The 14,213-nt window shown below is 44.2% G+C and overlaps 1 protein-coding gene across 1 annotated transcript; it reads right to left on the reverse strand.

Annotated features, from left to right (window-relative positions):
* Nucleotides 1-3,199: 3,199 nt before the first annotated feature.
* LOC133213126 (organic solute transporter subunit alpha-like) lies at nt 3,200-13,905 on the reverse strand. Its single transcript, XM_061355127.1, has 8 exons — nt 13,825-13,905; nt 12,368-12,519; nt 12,178-12,251; nt 10,457-10,615; nt 7,386-7,497; nt 6,381-6,527; nt 4,901-5,006; nt 3,200-4,444 (listed from the first exon to the last, which is right to left on the reverse strand). The coding sequence occupies exons 1-8, from the start codon at nt 13,901-13,903 to the stop codon at nt 4,257-4,259; spliced, it is 1,017 nt and encodes a 338-aa protein (XP_061211111.1). The 5' UTR covers nt 13,904-13,905; the 3' UTR covers nt 3,200-4,256.
* Nucleotides 13,906-14,213: the final 308 nt, after the last annotated feature.

The following is a 14,213-nucleotide window of genomic DNA, read 5'->3' on the forward strand; positions in this document are numbered from 1 at the left end:
AAATAGCTGCTGTCTTCCTCTCTGTTATCCATGTCTTCTGAGTTTCTCTACTGCTTACACTAAATCTACCTATCCCCTGACTTGTTCTATTTACCACTGTAAATACCTAGGCACTGCACCTTGACTGAGCAGGCTACAGCTATTGGTCTGAGCCAGAGGTGGGCAAGAATTTCTTAATTAAAAAATCTCAAAAAAAACCCAAACCACCAAACCATGAAATAAATTTGCAACATACATTTTACTGCATTCACATAAGCAGTAACTCAGGAAAGCTCTTAGGCACATGTTTAAGACAAAGTATGTCAAATTTTCCTCTGAAAAGTGTTCTGTGTAAGCAGGTGATTTTTGGAATGAGACCTCCATGACTGTACACAGTAGAAAGAAATGTCTTCACTGCCAAACCCAACGTCTGCTTAGATTCGTTACATTTTATTGCTGAAATATGCCAGCTGAAAATCACAGTGTGTATTAACATCTATCCAAAAGCATAACAGCTCGTGATACCTGTGGCAAAATCAGGCCCACACTGGTGTTAGCAAGGTATATTTACCAGGCATTTCACAGACAAGACAGATACAAGACCAACACTGATGAGTGAAGACTTCTGCTGCACCCCAGCAGCTGCCTTCACTGGACCACTTCTCCATACACTCCATCTGTTTTTGAATGCACTGTCTATGCTGTAGTGCATAGATCTCCTCTTCCATGCCACAGGTCCCAACCACCAATGTATGCCCCTAGCAGAACCACTACAGAAAACATTCTGCAGTAAAGCTCATTGGTCTCATTTGCTGTAGTAATTGATGCCTTTTCCACAGCAATTCACAAAGATCCTTTACAAACTCAAAAGTATTTTATTTTCCAATTTTGAAGCTGCTTGAACTCATAGCCAGCCATTTCCAATGCCATTATGAAGTTAAGTACTGCTCTGAAAGTCTACGTAGCTACCTGTGGCCTAGACTACACTGATACAAAGCAACATTAGGAACATGTTAATAGCTGTAATGTGAAAATGCATTACAAAGATTTCTTGTGTTAAGCATATGTTATCTGATCCCAGTTAATTCTACTGACACACTCTAATGCAGAGTGAAAAGTTTCACCTAAATCATTTTTCAAGGGGAAAGCACAGATTCTCACACATTAATGCAGTTCAAGAATCTCTATTGATTTCCCTGGCTGCCTGTGTAGAAGAAAGATTCAACATAAAAACTGTTGCAACCACTTCAAAACAAAAATAATTAAATTTTTCTACTGTAATAGAAACCTTCAATTGTTACAGAAAGTATTTTTTCTGACCTCAGTCAGAAAGCAGAAAACATGTTTTTTATTTGGCCCCGTTTCTGCTTCCAGAGGGTTCACTGCCTCTTTTCAGAATACTTAAATTTCCACCAACTCCCAAACTGAAAACATTTTTTAAATTCAATGTAAACTAAAACTAAATCCCCACTATCTGCAGGACCGAGTCCAGAGGAGGACCATGGAAATGATCAGAGGGCAGAAGCACCTCTCTCTCCACAGGCTGGGAGAGCTGCGGTTGAGAGCCTGGAGAAGATAAGGCTCCGAGGACACCTTACAACAGCCTTCCAGTACCTAAAAAGGGGCCTATAGGAAAGATGGTGACAGATATTTTGGCAGGACCTATAGCAATAGGACGAGGGGTAATGGTTTTAAACTAAAAGAGGGCAGATCCAGACTATACACAAGGAAGAAATTTTTTATGATGAGGGTTTTTATGATGAGGGCAGTGTTACCCAGAGAGGGGCTTCCCATCCCTGCAAACATTCGAGGTCAGGCAGGGGACTCTGAGCAACCTGATCTAATTGAAGATGTCCCTGCTCATTGCAGGGGGTTGGAGCAGATGACCTTTGAAAGTCCTTTCCAATCCACACTATTCTATGATTCTGTCTCCCTAGCTTTGCTCTGACGGTAAGTTAAGTTTGCTACAATATAGGTAAAAGACGATGTTAACATCTTTCCAATACATAACATTTTCAAAGCCACTGTATGGAATAAGCATTCTTGTTGTATGGATTGGGTATTTACTTCTAGGGATCATACTAGAAGAGGATAGATAAATGTTAGTATACAGCACTGCACCTTGCATCCCAGCAAATGGAATATCCAAATGCTTACTAACCACTGTATCATTTTATAAATTGGAGTGAGCTAATCCAAAGCAATTAGGTTCATCCAAGAACATCAGGATCATTTGCAAAAATTAAAAATGGTTTATGCAAAACAGAGCAATGGGTGTGAAGTAAAAAGCTCCTGTAATACCTGAAGTCCTACTGAATGCCTGGGCACGTCAGACTTGGGGGGAAGAAGCTGGAGAGGTAAGAATTTCTTGAAAGAGGTTCCACAGAATCACAGAATTGTTTAAGTTGGAAAAGACCTTTAAGATAAGTCCAACCGTTAACCCAACGCTGCCAAGTCCACCACTAAACCATGTTCCTAAGTGCCGCATCTACACATCTTTTAGATACCTCCAGGGACTGTAACTCAAGCACTGCCCTGGGCAACCTGTTCCAATGCCCGACTTTTTCTTTCAGTGAAGAAATTTTTCCCAGTATCCAGTCTAAACCTCCCTTGGCACAATGTGAGGCCATTTCCTCTCATCCTTACTTGGGAGAAGAGACTGACACTCTTTACTGGGCCTCACCAGTACCCAGTACAGAGGGAAGATCACTGCCCTGGCCCTGATGGCCATGCTATTTCTGATACAGGCCAGGATGCTGTTGGCCTTCCTGGCTGCCTTGGCACAAGCTGGGTCATGTTCAGCTGGCTGTTGATCAGCACCCCCAATATTCCTTTCAATCGCACTAATCCCCACAGACAACCATTAGTGCAAGGATCCTGAGAATCATTATTCCCATTTTCCATGCAGGGAACCAAAGCAGCAGGTAACATCACAGAACAGTGGCAAAAGACATCTCAGATCCTAACTCCTACTTTCTTTTTCCAGGCCAGTGACAGAGAATCTGCCATCCTAGGAAGATGTGGTGGTTTGAGCCCGGACAGTAACTCAGCACCACGCAGCTGCTCGCTCACCTCCCCTCTCTTCCCCCTGCTTTCCAGGCAGGATAGGGAGGAGAATCAAAAGAATATAACTCCCACAAGCTGAGATAAGAACAGCCCAGTAACTAAGGTATAACACAAAACCACTACTGCTGCCACCAATAGGAATGACAAGGGAAACAAACAAGGGGAGAAAATATAAAACTAAAAGATGAAAAGGAAAAGAAAACAATAAACACAAGTGATGCACAATACAATCTCTCACCACCTGCCAACCGATATCCAGCCCAACCCAAGCACGGAATGGTCCCTTCCATGTAACTCCCGCTAGTTTATATACTGGGCATGATGTGCTGGGGTATGGAATACTCTTCTGGGTAGTTTGGGTCAGGTGTTCTGTCTCTGCTTCCTGTGTCCTTCCTCACTGGCAGAGCATGAGAGATTGAAAAGTCCTTGATCGGGGTAAGCACTACTGAGCAACAATTAAAACATCGGTGTGTTATCAGCACTGTTCTCAGACTAAAGCCAAGACACACCACTGCACCACTTAATAGGAAGGAGAAAATTAACTGTTAACAGCTGAACCCAGGACAGAAGAACATCTGCCAGGAACGTATTTACAAACAGCAACTGTGTATTTATGAAGTTAGGAGGTGAATTACCAAAGAATATAAAAAGTCTTAACCTAAATAGATCATAATTTCTGTAGGTGGAGAGCCCAGACAGGTTTGGGGATTTCATAACAAACATGAAAATGTATTTACTTATGAGAATAAGCTATACTGAGCTCATGGCACAGAGTGAGAGCTGATAAATGTTAGTGGAGGAAGGATGGGAAAACACTGTGTTGGACAAAGAATGAAGTAAGATTTTTAAAAGTCAAAAGAGATGAACAGGAATGACTCTGGATTAACTCAAAATCATAGCCATTATAATAGCAAAAAAAAATAAAATCACATTGTGAGACAGCTTGGTTATCATTGAGTGCTCAATAACAGCATAAAAATACATGGTATAAAATCTTACTAGATTACATGGTACAAAATCACACACATCATGTATGTATCACTGGAGAATAAAGGGGTTATCTTTCCACTAGTGGCCCTTTCAGTACCATAGCTCACAGGCATTTGTGTCAGAAGTTGTTCCAACACGGACAGTGGTTATTTGTGGCACAAGAATGTACAAGCTCCTGAAGCTGAGCTTCCAGTGCCACAGAACAGGAGCACAGAGGTCTTCTAAATCCTTGGCAATCCGTCTTCACTAACTGTGCCATTTAGGATAATCTTTGGAGTCTGCTTGTTGTCCCCAGCTTCTTCAGCCTTACACTCTGGAGGCTCTAAGTCGTCGTATTTTCTCCGATAGACCACCCTTGAGATGAGGGTTATCAGAAACATTTCCATTATGAGGAGCTGCTGGCTCATATCTGCCAAAAAAGGGAGGCAAAGAAAAACCCCCAAAAGGGGGAAATTAATGTCAGAGACAAAATATCTGACTTACTCATTTTCATCTGCACAAAAGGAACAAGCTTCACCACCCTGTCCCCATAAGGGAGTGTCTCTCACACTTGGCAATAAAGTCAGAGAACTGCCCATCAATAAGGATGCAGTAAGTTATATATGCAAACCCGAAGGGATTTAAGAGTAATTATGCATGTTGGTTTCTTTTCTTCTCATTTCTGACTCCAAATCTTCTCATTATCAAGTTTTTATCTGCAACTATGACACCTATAAGAATTCTGCTATTGTCTTTTTAAGTAAAAGCTGAGATTTTCCAAAAGCTACGTGATCCCAGGAGATTTTGGGAAAACACCAGATAGCAACATTGAACTGGCACCTTTATAAGTAAACGGAGAACATACATACTTCACAAAAGAACTTACATGCTCCTCTTGCTGAAGAGGAGAGTGGTGGAGCGCAGGGAATGATTCTTTGTGTGGCCAAGATGTTGATAATGGATGTCTGCAGGTGGTTTAGAATGAGAATAAACTGCACCAGAAAGAGAAAACAGACGCCTCAGCCGCAAGAAAAAGGTTTACAGTTCACACAACAATTCTGCTTTCATAACAGACCCTCTATTTGCCTCATTCCTCCTTTCTGGCCTTCTCTCTCCTCCCATCTACCAGCAGGCTGCCTGCCAATCTGCAGAATTCATCTTTAGGTCAGGATGATCTTGTTCTGAATGTGAATATTAAACATCTGCTTGGAAAGTGTTTCTTCTCAGCCATCCATTTAGGACATACAATATATACAGACCTCCCAGCTGGGCTTTTAAACATTACTGAGCTCTGAATAATAGAGAACAATGTTTTAAGATCTTCCTATTCATGTGATCTATGAACTTATGTTCTTTCCTAGTGGAGGAAGGACCAAAAGAACATCTTTTATCTCCGCTTTTTGTCACAGCAGGGAGACGTGGTGCTCCCCAAGTTATATAGACTGTCTTTTTTGCCGGAACGGATGAAGGACTCTTTACATCTTAGGTTCAGCAACAGTCACACATCATATTACCTGCTATTTGCTGAGTTTGGACCTTGGAGATACCGAAGTGTCTCTCACCCTTCTGGGTGTAACTACCAGAGTATAAACCCTCTCATTAACAGCATTTGCCATCCTAAAACTGGATTCATCCTAATGCAGCTTTGTGGGTGGGACTATCCTGCTTATTGCATTTATAAGTGCTTACTCATTTACTTCACAGAGACCTAAGTGCACCAGCCTTTCTCTATGTCCTATTCAAGAAGGATGCATACCCAAGGATTCCGCTGTACTCTCTTCAGGGTGATGTGGAAGATGGTGGCCCTGTCTCTGAGCTAATCCCAATCTAACCTATCTGGCTCTGTTCCTTACTATTTAATGATTCCCAGTCAGTATTTTCATTTATATCTAACTTGGAAGTACAGAATGACCAAGAAAAATGTTGTCAAAACAAAACACTGTGACCTGCTGGAACAGTCCAAACAACAGCCATCCACATGATGCTCCACATCCTCTCCTAGTTTAAAAGTACACGCCAGCACTTTAACATTGTGTTTTGGGATACTGCATCTACAAAACTTTGAGTTCCACAGGAGGTGCTGTGTTGACTTCAGTTGCCTAAAGATAAATGGGTTTTAATGTGGCTTTCACATCTCCAGCACTCCTGAGAGACTAGAGGTAAATCAGTTCAAGCTGAAACTCAACAGTGGCCAAGGATAGTGCTTCAAAAGGATGCAGCTTTAATTAGGTAAAAATATGACTTTGCATAGTGTATTTAATGGGGAAAAAATTGCCATAACTTTCCAACAAAGGATCAGGAACCAGAGAGACAATGTTGTATCAGCAGTTAAGGGAAATTCTCATCAAAAATATTAAACTTCTCACCTGATAAAGAGCAAACTTTGGGATGATCTTCTTACAGATAAGGAGAGTCCTAACTTGCTGAAACATGATTGCAACTGGCCACAGAGCAATAATGGTGAGGACACCAACCACACAGCTTATCCATATTGCAGCTCCTTTGGTTGATACCTGAGAAGCAAATCAAACAACCATACCTATAAAACTTTACAGTGCTTTTTACTATTTCCAGGAAGAAGCTGTGAACAACTGGATGATGCAAATATTAAAATGCTTATTGCTGTTTCCATGAAAGCTGATGGCGGTGGCAGTTGCTGGGGTTGCATGGGGAAACTGCACAGTACCTGGAGTGTACTCTCACCCAGCTGGCACAGACCTGTGAATCTGTTCAGCCTGGGAAGGTAACAAGTGACACAACTCCTCAATCTGACCCCACCAGCACCCGGGGGTGCTCAGCAACTCAGGAAAGCAAATGCAGCATGACATCTCAGAGGCGTCATCTATTTTTTACCAACAACAACAAAAAAGTGTTAGTTTTAATCTGAGTTACCCATGAGGTGGAAAATTGTTAGCAGATACAGACTGCTCCACCATCTTGCAGCTTACATGGTGCAAAACAGAAGAACAGTAATAACTTTTCTCCTTTCCACAGAAAGACATAAAATTAGGCTTCCTGCTTACACGCCAGTACCTACACTTGTTTCTTAAGGCTACACCTTACAAAACACAGGGCATGAACATCCCACCGGGCAACTTGCACTCCTGTTATTCTAACCTTACAAGCTGGGAAACATACTGGAGCACAGTCTGATGCCCAACTCACCCTGATGCCCGGTTTCTTTCCAAGAGAAACCAGGAAATGGAGAGTTTGGGGGAAGGCAGAAATTATGTTTCAGGGTCTCAAAAGAATAGAGAAAGGACTCACTCGGAAGTGCTCACAGATGTCGCAGTTTAGTTTTTCAAGATACTAACATCAACCCTAAAACCTACAGATTTTGTGAACCATCTGCCATAAAAATATTTACTTACATTGTAAAGGGTGTAATTGCCGTTAGTCCAAAGCACTATTGATAAGAACATGAGCACAGGTCGAAGGAAAGCAAACTGAAGGGTGCCCAGCTTCAGCCAAAAGAGGCTTCGCCTGACCAGGAAAAACGAAGGAAAAAATCACATAGACTGAGATCTTATTAGCAACTTCAATAACAATTATTTTATTTTATACTGTCAACTGTAGCATGTGGCTAAAATCTGGGGAGCAACAGCTTCGAGATTAGAAAATCCTTCCAAGAATCGCCCAGTGATTATTTAGTCGTCTCTACAAAAACAGTACTTTTCTGTTCTGCAGCAATTACACACTAACCAGAGCTGGGCAAAACACGATGTCTTTCCCTGCCCTGAAGCTAACCAGAGAGCCAGCAGCAGTATAACCGGTTCTGAACAATAACGCCGCTTGCTCTTGCCTTGTTGCCTTACTATTCCAGTTCTCCAGTGAAATTGGGCAGTTCAGGCTTCCTGTTCAGGCACTTCCTAGCCCTGTGGTACATAAAGAAAGGGAATCGTACTGACCTAGGTGAAAAGTTTTAAATGAATCGTGAATACTGTCATGTAAGCACCTGGCTGTGCTCCTCTGTGTATTCTAACAGAAGAAAGGAACTATCTTTACTATCTTTCACTTGGCAAATTGCTCAAGGCCAGCAGGACAGCTCAGGATTTCCTTACTTCTGTCAGGATAAACTGGGTCCAGGGCACAGCCCAGACACTATAACCTGGCCAGCCAGCATTAAAGGCCATCAGGAAAGGGGCAGATGCACTTTCTAACAGAGGGCATGAAAGCTGACTGACATAAACTCTCCTTCAGTCTTCAGAGGACAAACTGTAGCTCCTATGGCTGGCTCACGTTTTAGTCTACTATTGTGTATTATTTCCCATACTGACAAGGTTGTCTTCACTATAGCTCCTTGGGCCCTTAAGACTGCCATCAGAGCTGCCTCAGCAGACAACAGGAGGCATTCAGTATGCTACGGGATATAGCCATGGACCTGGAATGACAGGAATTGCTCAGTGAATATAGGTAATAACAACAGGATTATGAACAGCACTAACACATATGGAAAGGCCTGCAACTGGCCAGCCACTAAGTGTGTGTGCCTATTCAAAGATTTCTTATTCCCAAAGGGCTTTAAAGAACAGTTTGACAAACAGTGTAGTCACTGCAACACCACAAGCTGTTTCCCTTGTCAACACAGGTCTTGACCATGGGACCTGTCCTGCTACATCTCTCCCCATTGTATGTCTTGTTACTTTGCCTCATCTGCCTACTGTACCTTGTGAGCTTTCCCAGCACTGCTTGGTAGTACATGTTTTTTAAAAGCATGAATCCCTCCCTTGGAGTGGCTCCCTGTTTCCCCTGAAGGTACCTACAGGAGGAACATGAGATTGACCTTTGTCTGGTACTGCCTGCTCAGATACATCCTACCCTGCCAGGGGGAAAGGTGAGAAGTTGGAAGTGGAGACAACAGATGGGTTTCCCAGTGCTGCAGAAACTGGAGAAGGAGCCCTAAGCTCTCTGCAGAACAAAACCCCTTAATTTTTTAAACAGCCAGCTGTCCTTCCTCCCAGCAGTAGTAGGCACTACTCAGCTCCTGAATGAAGCTGATATTAGCTAATGCTATCCTGCGTAAGCTGCCTCTGGACTGACCAACAGGAGGGAATAGTAGAGGAACTGCTTCCAAGCTCCCAGATACTACAACCTATACAGAGGGTGACAGACATGTAAAAAACCAGATATACTTGCGACACATTAGATCTATATCACAGCTCTGTCCCATGGCATTTCTTCAGCTCTGACTGTGAAATGAGCCTGAACCAATACCCATTAAAATCGGTAGGAGTCATTTACAACTATATCAGTAGTTGTTGATTTTACATCATTGTATTACATCCAGTTTTGGAGCTACATTTTTTGGCTGGTTTATTACCTACTCTTCTCTGTGCCTCCAGCATGTAAATAATTTGTAGTACTGTTCCATTAAAATAAAATGATGGCAACCATAGTTTAAATTACAATACCAAATGAGGCAGTTAAAAGAAGAATTATTACAATAGAAAACAAGAATTTTTGCAAAGGCATCATAGGCAAACTGCTATGTTGCTTTCATTTAACCAGACCATGAAGTCCCTGAGGTCCCTCTGACACTAATGTCCACGTCCTCACGGGAAAGTCTCTGTCTTGCAGTCAGTCCTTCAGCTTTTGCTTTTCATGAGAGAAACATTCTCATACTCTGTGAGTACGAAAGCCCTGGGAAATACATGAGACTTGCAGGCTGTGATGTGGTGTGTAAATGACAGTGACACTAGCCAGAGGAAGAGCCTCACTGCTCAAAGGAGACAAGGTTTATATTACGCTATATTGGCTCCTGTAAGTGCAGCTCTCCAACCTTACCCCACTCCTCAAAGATGCTTTAATAGTTTAGTGGAAGAAAATATTTGGTTTTGCCACACCAGACAACGCCACTTCTTACAGATCAAAGCTTTCCAGGAATCACATCCATTTATGTTCTAAAAATTATTTTAATCTGAAGTAGTTTTAAAGTCAAAATCAGAATAAAACATTTCAATTTTATCAAAGTAAGAGAAATTTTCTTTCAAAGCAGCCTCAATTTGACAATTTGTGAAAAATACCCAATTTGGAGACATTTATTCCCTTCTGGAATAAAAAGAAACTGAAATCTCTATTATTAGGTTTTCTGAAGTACAAATTTCTTCTCCCACACACCACTGCTACTAGAGAATGGGTTCTTGGAAGATAATGGGATTAGCTGCGGAGTTATCACAGTGCTCAGCATCACTGTGAGTGGGAACACTGCACTGGGTTAAATTGAGAGAGCTCATCCTCTCGACTCTTATGCAAAATCCTTCAATATAAGACTGGAATAAATTACTGGTGATGTACAGCCCCAAAGTGATGGCACTGTTTAAAAGATCCAGCTTGCCACTGACTTTCAGGAAGCAGGGAGGCCCTTGCTGTAAGCGTGGCCTTGCCAAGTGGGCCGAATTCCAGCAGCCGTTTTCCAGCTGGGAAATCTTAAAGGGCAACTCACCTAGTGATGCGCACCCGAGGGAGGCAAAGGCAGCAGCAGCAGCAGGGACCGGTGCTGATCCTGAAGTGACCATTTTCAAACCGCTTGAGGAGCACCTTTTGACCTCCACAATCTTTAATCATCATCATCAGGAACTTGTGGATAACTATGGCAAAAAATCTAGGACAGGAAGAAAATACCAGCTTCAGTTTGCCTGTGTCTCTCTCATATGTCTGTGCAGGCCAGCACTGCCTTCTGTCCATGCTTTTTACAGCCTGTGCTTTGCAATCAACAGAAGTTCCACTGCTATCTTTGAAAAGCCTTCCACTTTCCATCACCTCAGAGTTAGGAGCTGACCTAACCTAACGAAAATCGAAAGATGAATAAATGGAGGTAGGGAGCAGGTATGGAATTACCCAAAGCCACACTGGTGGCTGATGCAGTCAGTACTAAAGTAGAGGGTTTTCTGGCCCAAGCCACTATGGCCATGTTTTTCTATCAGTTATCTAGTCCTTGCTCATCCAAACCTTTTAGAAGAAGTCCTCAAAAAAAAAAAACACAACCAAAACCACCACCCAACAACAAACACGTACCTATATATACATATATATATACATATATATATATAAAATTGAATATGCTGTCCCAGTCAGGGTGTGGTTCCTCTCCAGCCAAAGCTGATCCAAGCACTGACTGCCACAGCCCTACCTCTCCCGCCTTCACCAGCTACATACACATTCTCAACCCTTCCCAGGAACTACAGACTGTGCAACCGCCCTTTCCTCCCTGTCTCAGGCTGGTTTAGGGATTTGATCCACTGAAATCCAAATTCCCCAAACAAAAGAGGTCCTCTTCAGCTGCACTGCCTCCCTAAAGGAGCTTCCTGTGCAGCTGAAGTCTATGGGGTAGTGGATGTGAGGGGACAGTAACCTGCAGCTTGGGCAGGGGAAGAGGAGAGTGGATTCAAACAAACTTGGGGTGCCATAGGATTGGATCCTTGGAAGTTCCTGGCAGTCTGCGCTACCTGCACAAATTGCTGCAGGGTAACAGTGTTCCCTGATGCTATTTTCCCTTCTTTTTTACTCTACTCTTAGTAAATGCAGTGTGACATGGAGTGTGAGGTGAGATTATTTGTGACAGTCTGAGACACTGTCCTGTAGTAGGTTCCAACATCATCCCAAAATAAACTGTGGAGTGTCCAAGGCCACAGCATCCTCCCCACCCTGCTCCGCCTGCAAGGACCCCACTTCTCCCTTCTCCTTTGTGTGTGTCAGAGCTGTCATGCTTGTACATAGAGTGCTTTTATCAGGACAACCGTGGAACATTTTTACATCGATATACTCATCAGAGGTTCACTTGCCACCACTAATAATAGACCTCCATGGCTCCTCATCATTAGTGAAAGTGCAGAGAAGTCATCACAGGTCAGAATCTCATTCCACATGACACACAGAGAAAGAAAGAAAGAGTACTGCTTCGAAGCTCCTGTCACTCTGAGGGATCAATTACATGTGAGTCACAGATCTTTCATACTGAGGTTCCCACACTAGGGGACTGTAGCAACTGGGAACTGCTTCAGCATTTTCCACCTCCCAGAAAGAGCTGCCAAGAGATGTCAACTTGAACCAAAAATTACTAAATTGTTAAATACACAAAATGACTGTGTTTACCAAGAGCAGAGGATGCTTAAAGGGAAGAAATTCAGGGTTTGGACAACATCTAGAAACAAGGAGAATACTCACACTCCTGCTGTGAAATCTGTAAACATTGTTGAGCGAGGAATCCACATGCCAGTGCATGAAGTAGTAGCGATCACCTACAAGGAAAGGGAGGAGGGTTGTACGAAGGGCAGAGATAAAGCAGGTTCATGTGGATTTTCAGGAAAACCCCATTTTCAACATTCGATTTTATCTCTATTCCATGATAACTCACTGGAGCTGCAGCATTAACCCAAATGATGATTGATCTTTTGGAGGAGGGGATTTTCCTGTAGATGTAGACCGCTTCCTCTATAAACACCACATTGGCAATTAGCGTCATCAGAGTCAAGATTGCAAAGAGAAATCTCCCTGGTAGGTCAAGGCCTGCAGAGAGATTAAATAAACTAGTTCTGATTTATTTCATAAGCATTCCAAACATTTAATATAAAGATAACATCTCTGAGGGGCTTGTTAGCCCCATTCCTGCAAGGAGATGCACTCACTGTTAGATAGATAGATAGATAGATAGATAGACAGACAGACAGACAGACAGACAGACCATTGGCTTCACAGGACGATTAAAATACTTAAATTCATGACTACATCTTCCCAGGATCCACAGACAATATATGGGAAGAGTATGCCTCCATGGCCCCAAAGCATTACACAAAAGTCCCATGCAGGAAAACGAAGCTCCAGGACAAATGTCTTTAGATTAATGTAAACATATACCAGAATATAAATAAGCAGATAATGCATAAATAAATAGAGTAAATACATATTCTGGGAACTTTTCCAATCAGACAACAAATACATTTTTTTACAACAAAAAATATATTTACTCAATATTAGTTCTTTGTTTCCATTGCATGTTCATAGGCATTTTTGGGCATAGCTTCATTTGGCATGCAAACTCTTTTAGAGGCTCAATGGAAGTTTGTGGGGAGCAAACAATGGAAGGATAAGCCTCTGATGTATCTAGCCTGAGATAAAACTTGATGCCTTCACCAAATTCTTTTTCACTTCTCCCTTAAAGCTGTGTATGGGTATCAACATTTACTTGGGGCTGATGGCTGAGGTGTATTTTCTTGCAGGAAATGTGCTTCTGGAGGCAGAAGAAAGCACTGCAGCGGAGTCGTGTTTAATTCAGAAGGTGATGCTCATCCCTAGTACCAACTCCCACTGTGGCTGTAGCCTATCTAAAGACACACCGAGAGTGCTTGCACAGGTGATCCTCTGCCCTAGCCTCTTTAACCTCACCTGCTGCAAAAAGCACTTCTGGACCTGTCCGCAGGTGGAGCAATTCACACCTCACATCACACCCCTCGGGGGAGCCTGAGATCAGGCACCGGTGTTTTGGCTGGGGCAGCGCTCGGTTCGGCAGGTACCGGGATCCCCGCCGCCCGCCACCCTGCTCGCACACCCGCACCAGCGGGCTGGGGGCCGTGTTGGCCTCTTTCCCGCACCCAGCTGCAGCTCTGCCCGCTGCCAGGCAGCAGCGGCCGCCGGCCTCCGCCCGGGGATTTCCTCGCCGGGGAAGAACGGCGGCGGCGGGGCAGGGGCAGGGGCAGGACCGGGGCCGGGGCCGGGCATCCACCCGCCGCGGGTTGCTCGGCTTGTTAGCGGCTGTCCGGGCAGCGGGCACCCCCCCGTTTCCCTTACGCTGCCCCTGCCCGGCGGCCCACTTACTCTGGAGAAGCTCCTGCGAGTAGGGCGGCTCGCTGGCGCCGCAGGACGGGTGCAGGGTCCCGTTCGCCTCACCCTCCATGGCGGCGCCGGTGGGACGAGGTTCGGTGCCCGCCTTCTGGTCCACGGCGACGGCGGGAGCGGCGATGCGCTGCCCGGCTGCTCGTGGCCGCCGAGGGGCGGTTAATGATTACCCCGGGGCACGGCGGGCTGGGCCCGGTCTCCGCTCTGCCGCCTGGCGCCCAGCGGCCCCGTGCACTGACGGGTGGGAGCCGCAGAGCGATGGGGACCGAGCAGAGGAGCGGGCTGGGTTACCCTGTGCACCCAGTCCGCCTGCACCCAGCCCGGCCAGGGCAGCCACTGCGGTCTCTGCCTGCGGAGGCAGATGGTTG

The sequence above is a fragment of the Neopsephotus bourkii genome, unplaced genomic scaffold, assembly GCF_033783945.1.
Source record: "Neopsephotus bourkii isolate Nb327-2 ecotype Australia unplaced genomic scaffold, CSIRO-AGI_Nbou_v1 NB_780, whole genome shotgun sequence".
Classification (NCBI taxonomy): Eukaryota; Metazoa; Chordata; class Aves; order Psittaciformes; family Psittacidae; genus Neopsephotus; species Neopsephotus bourkii.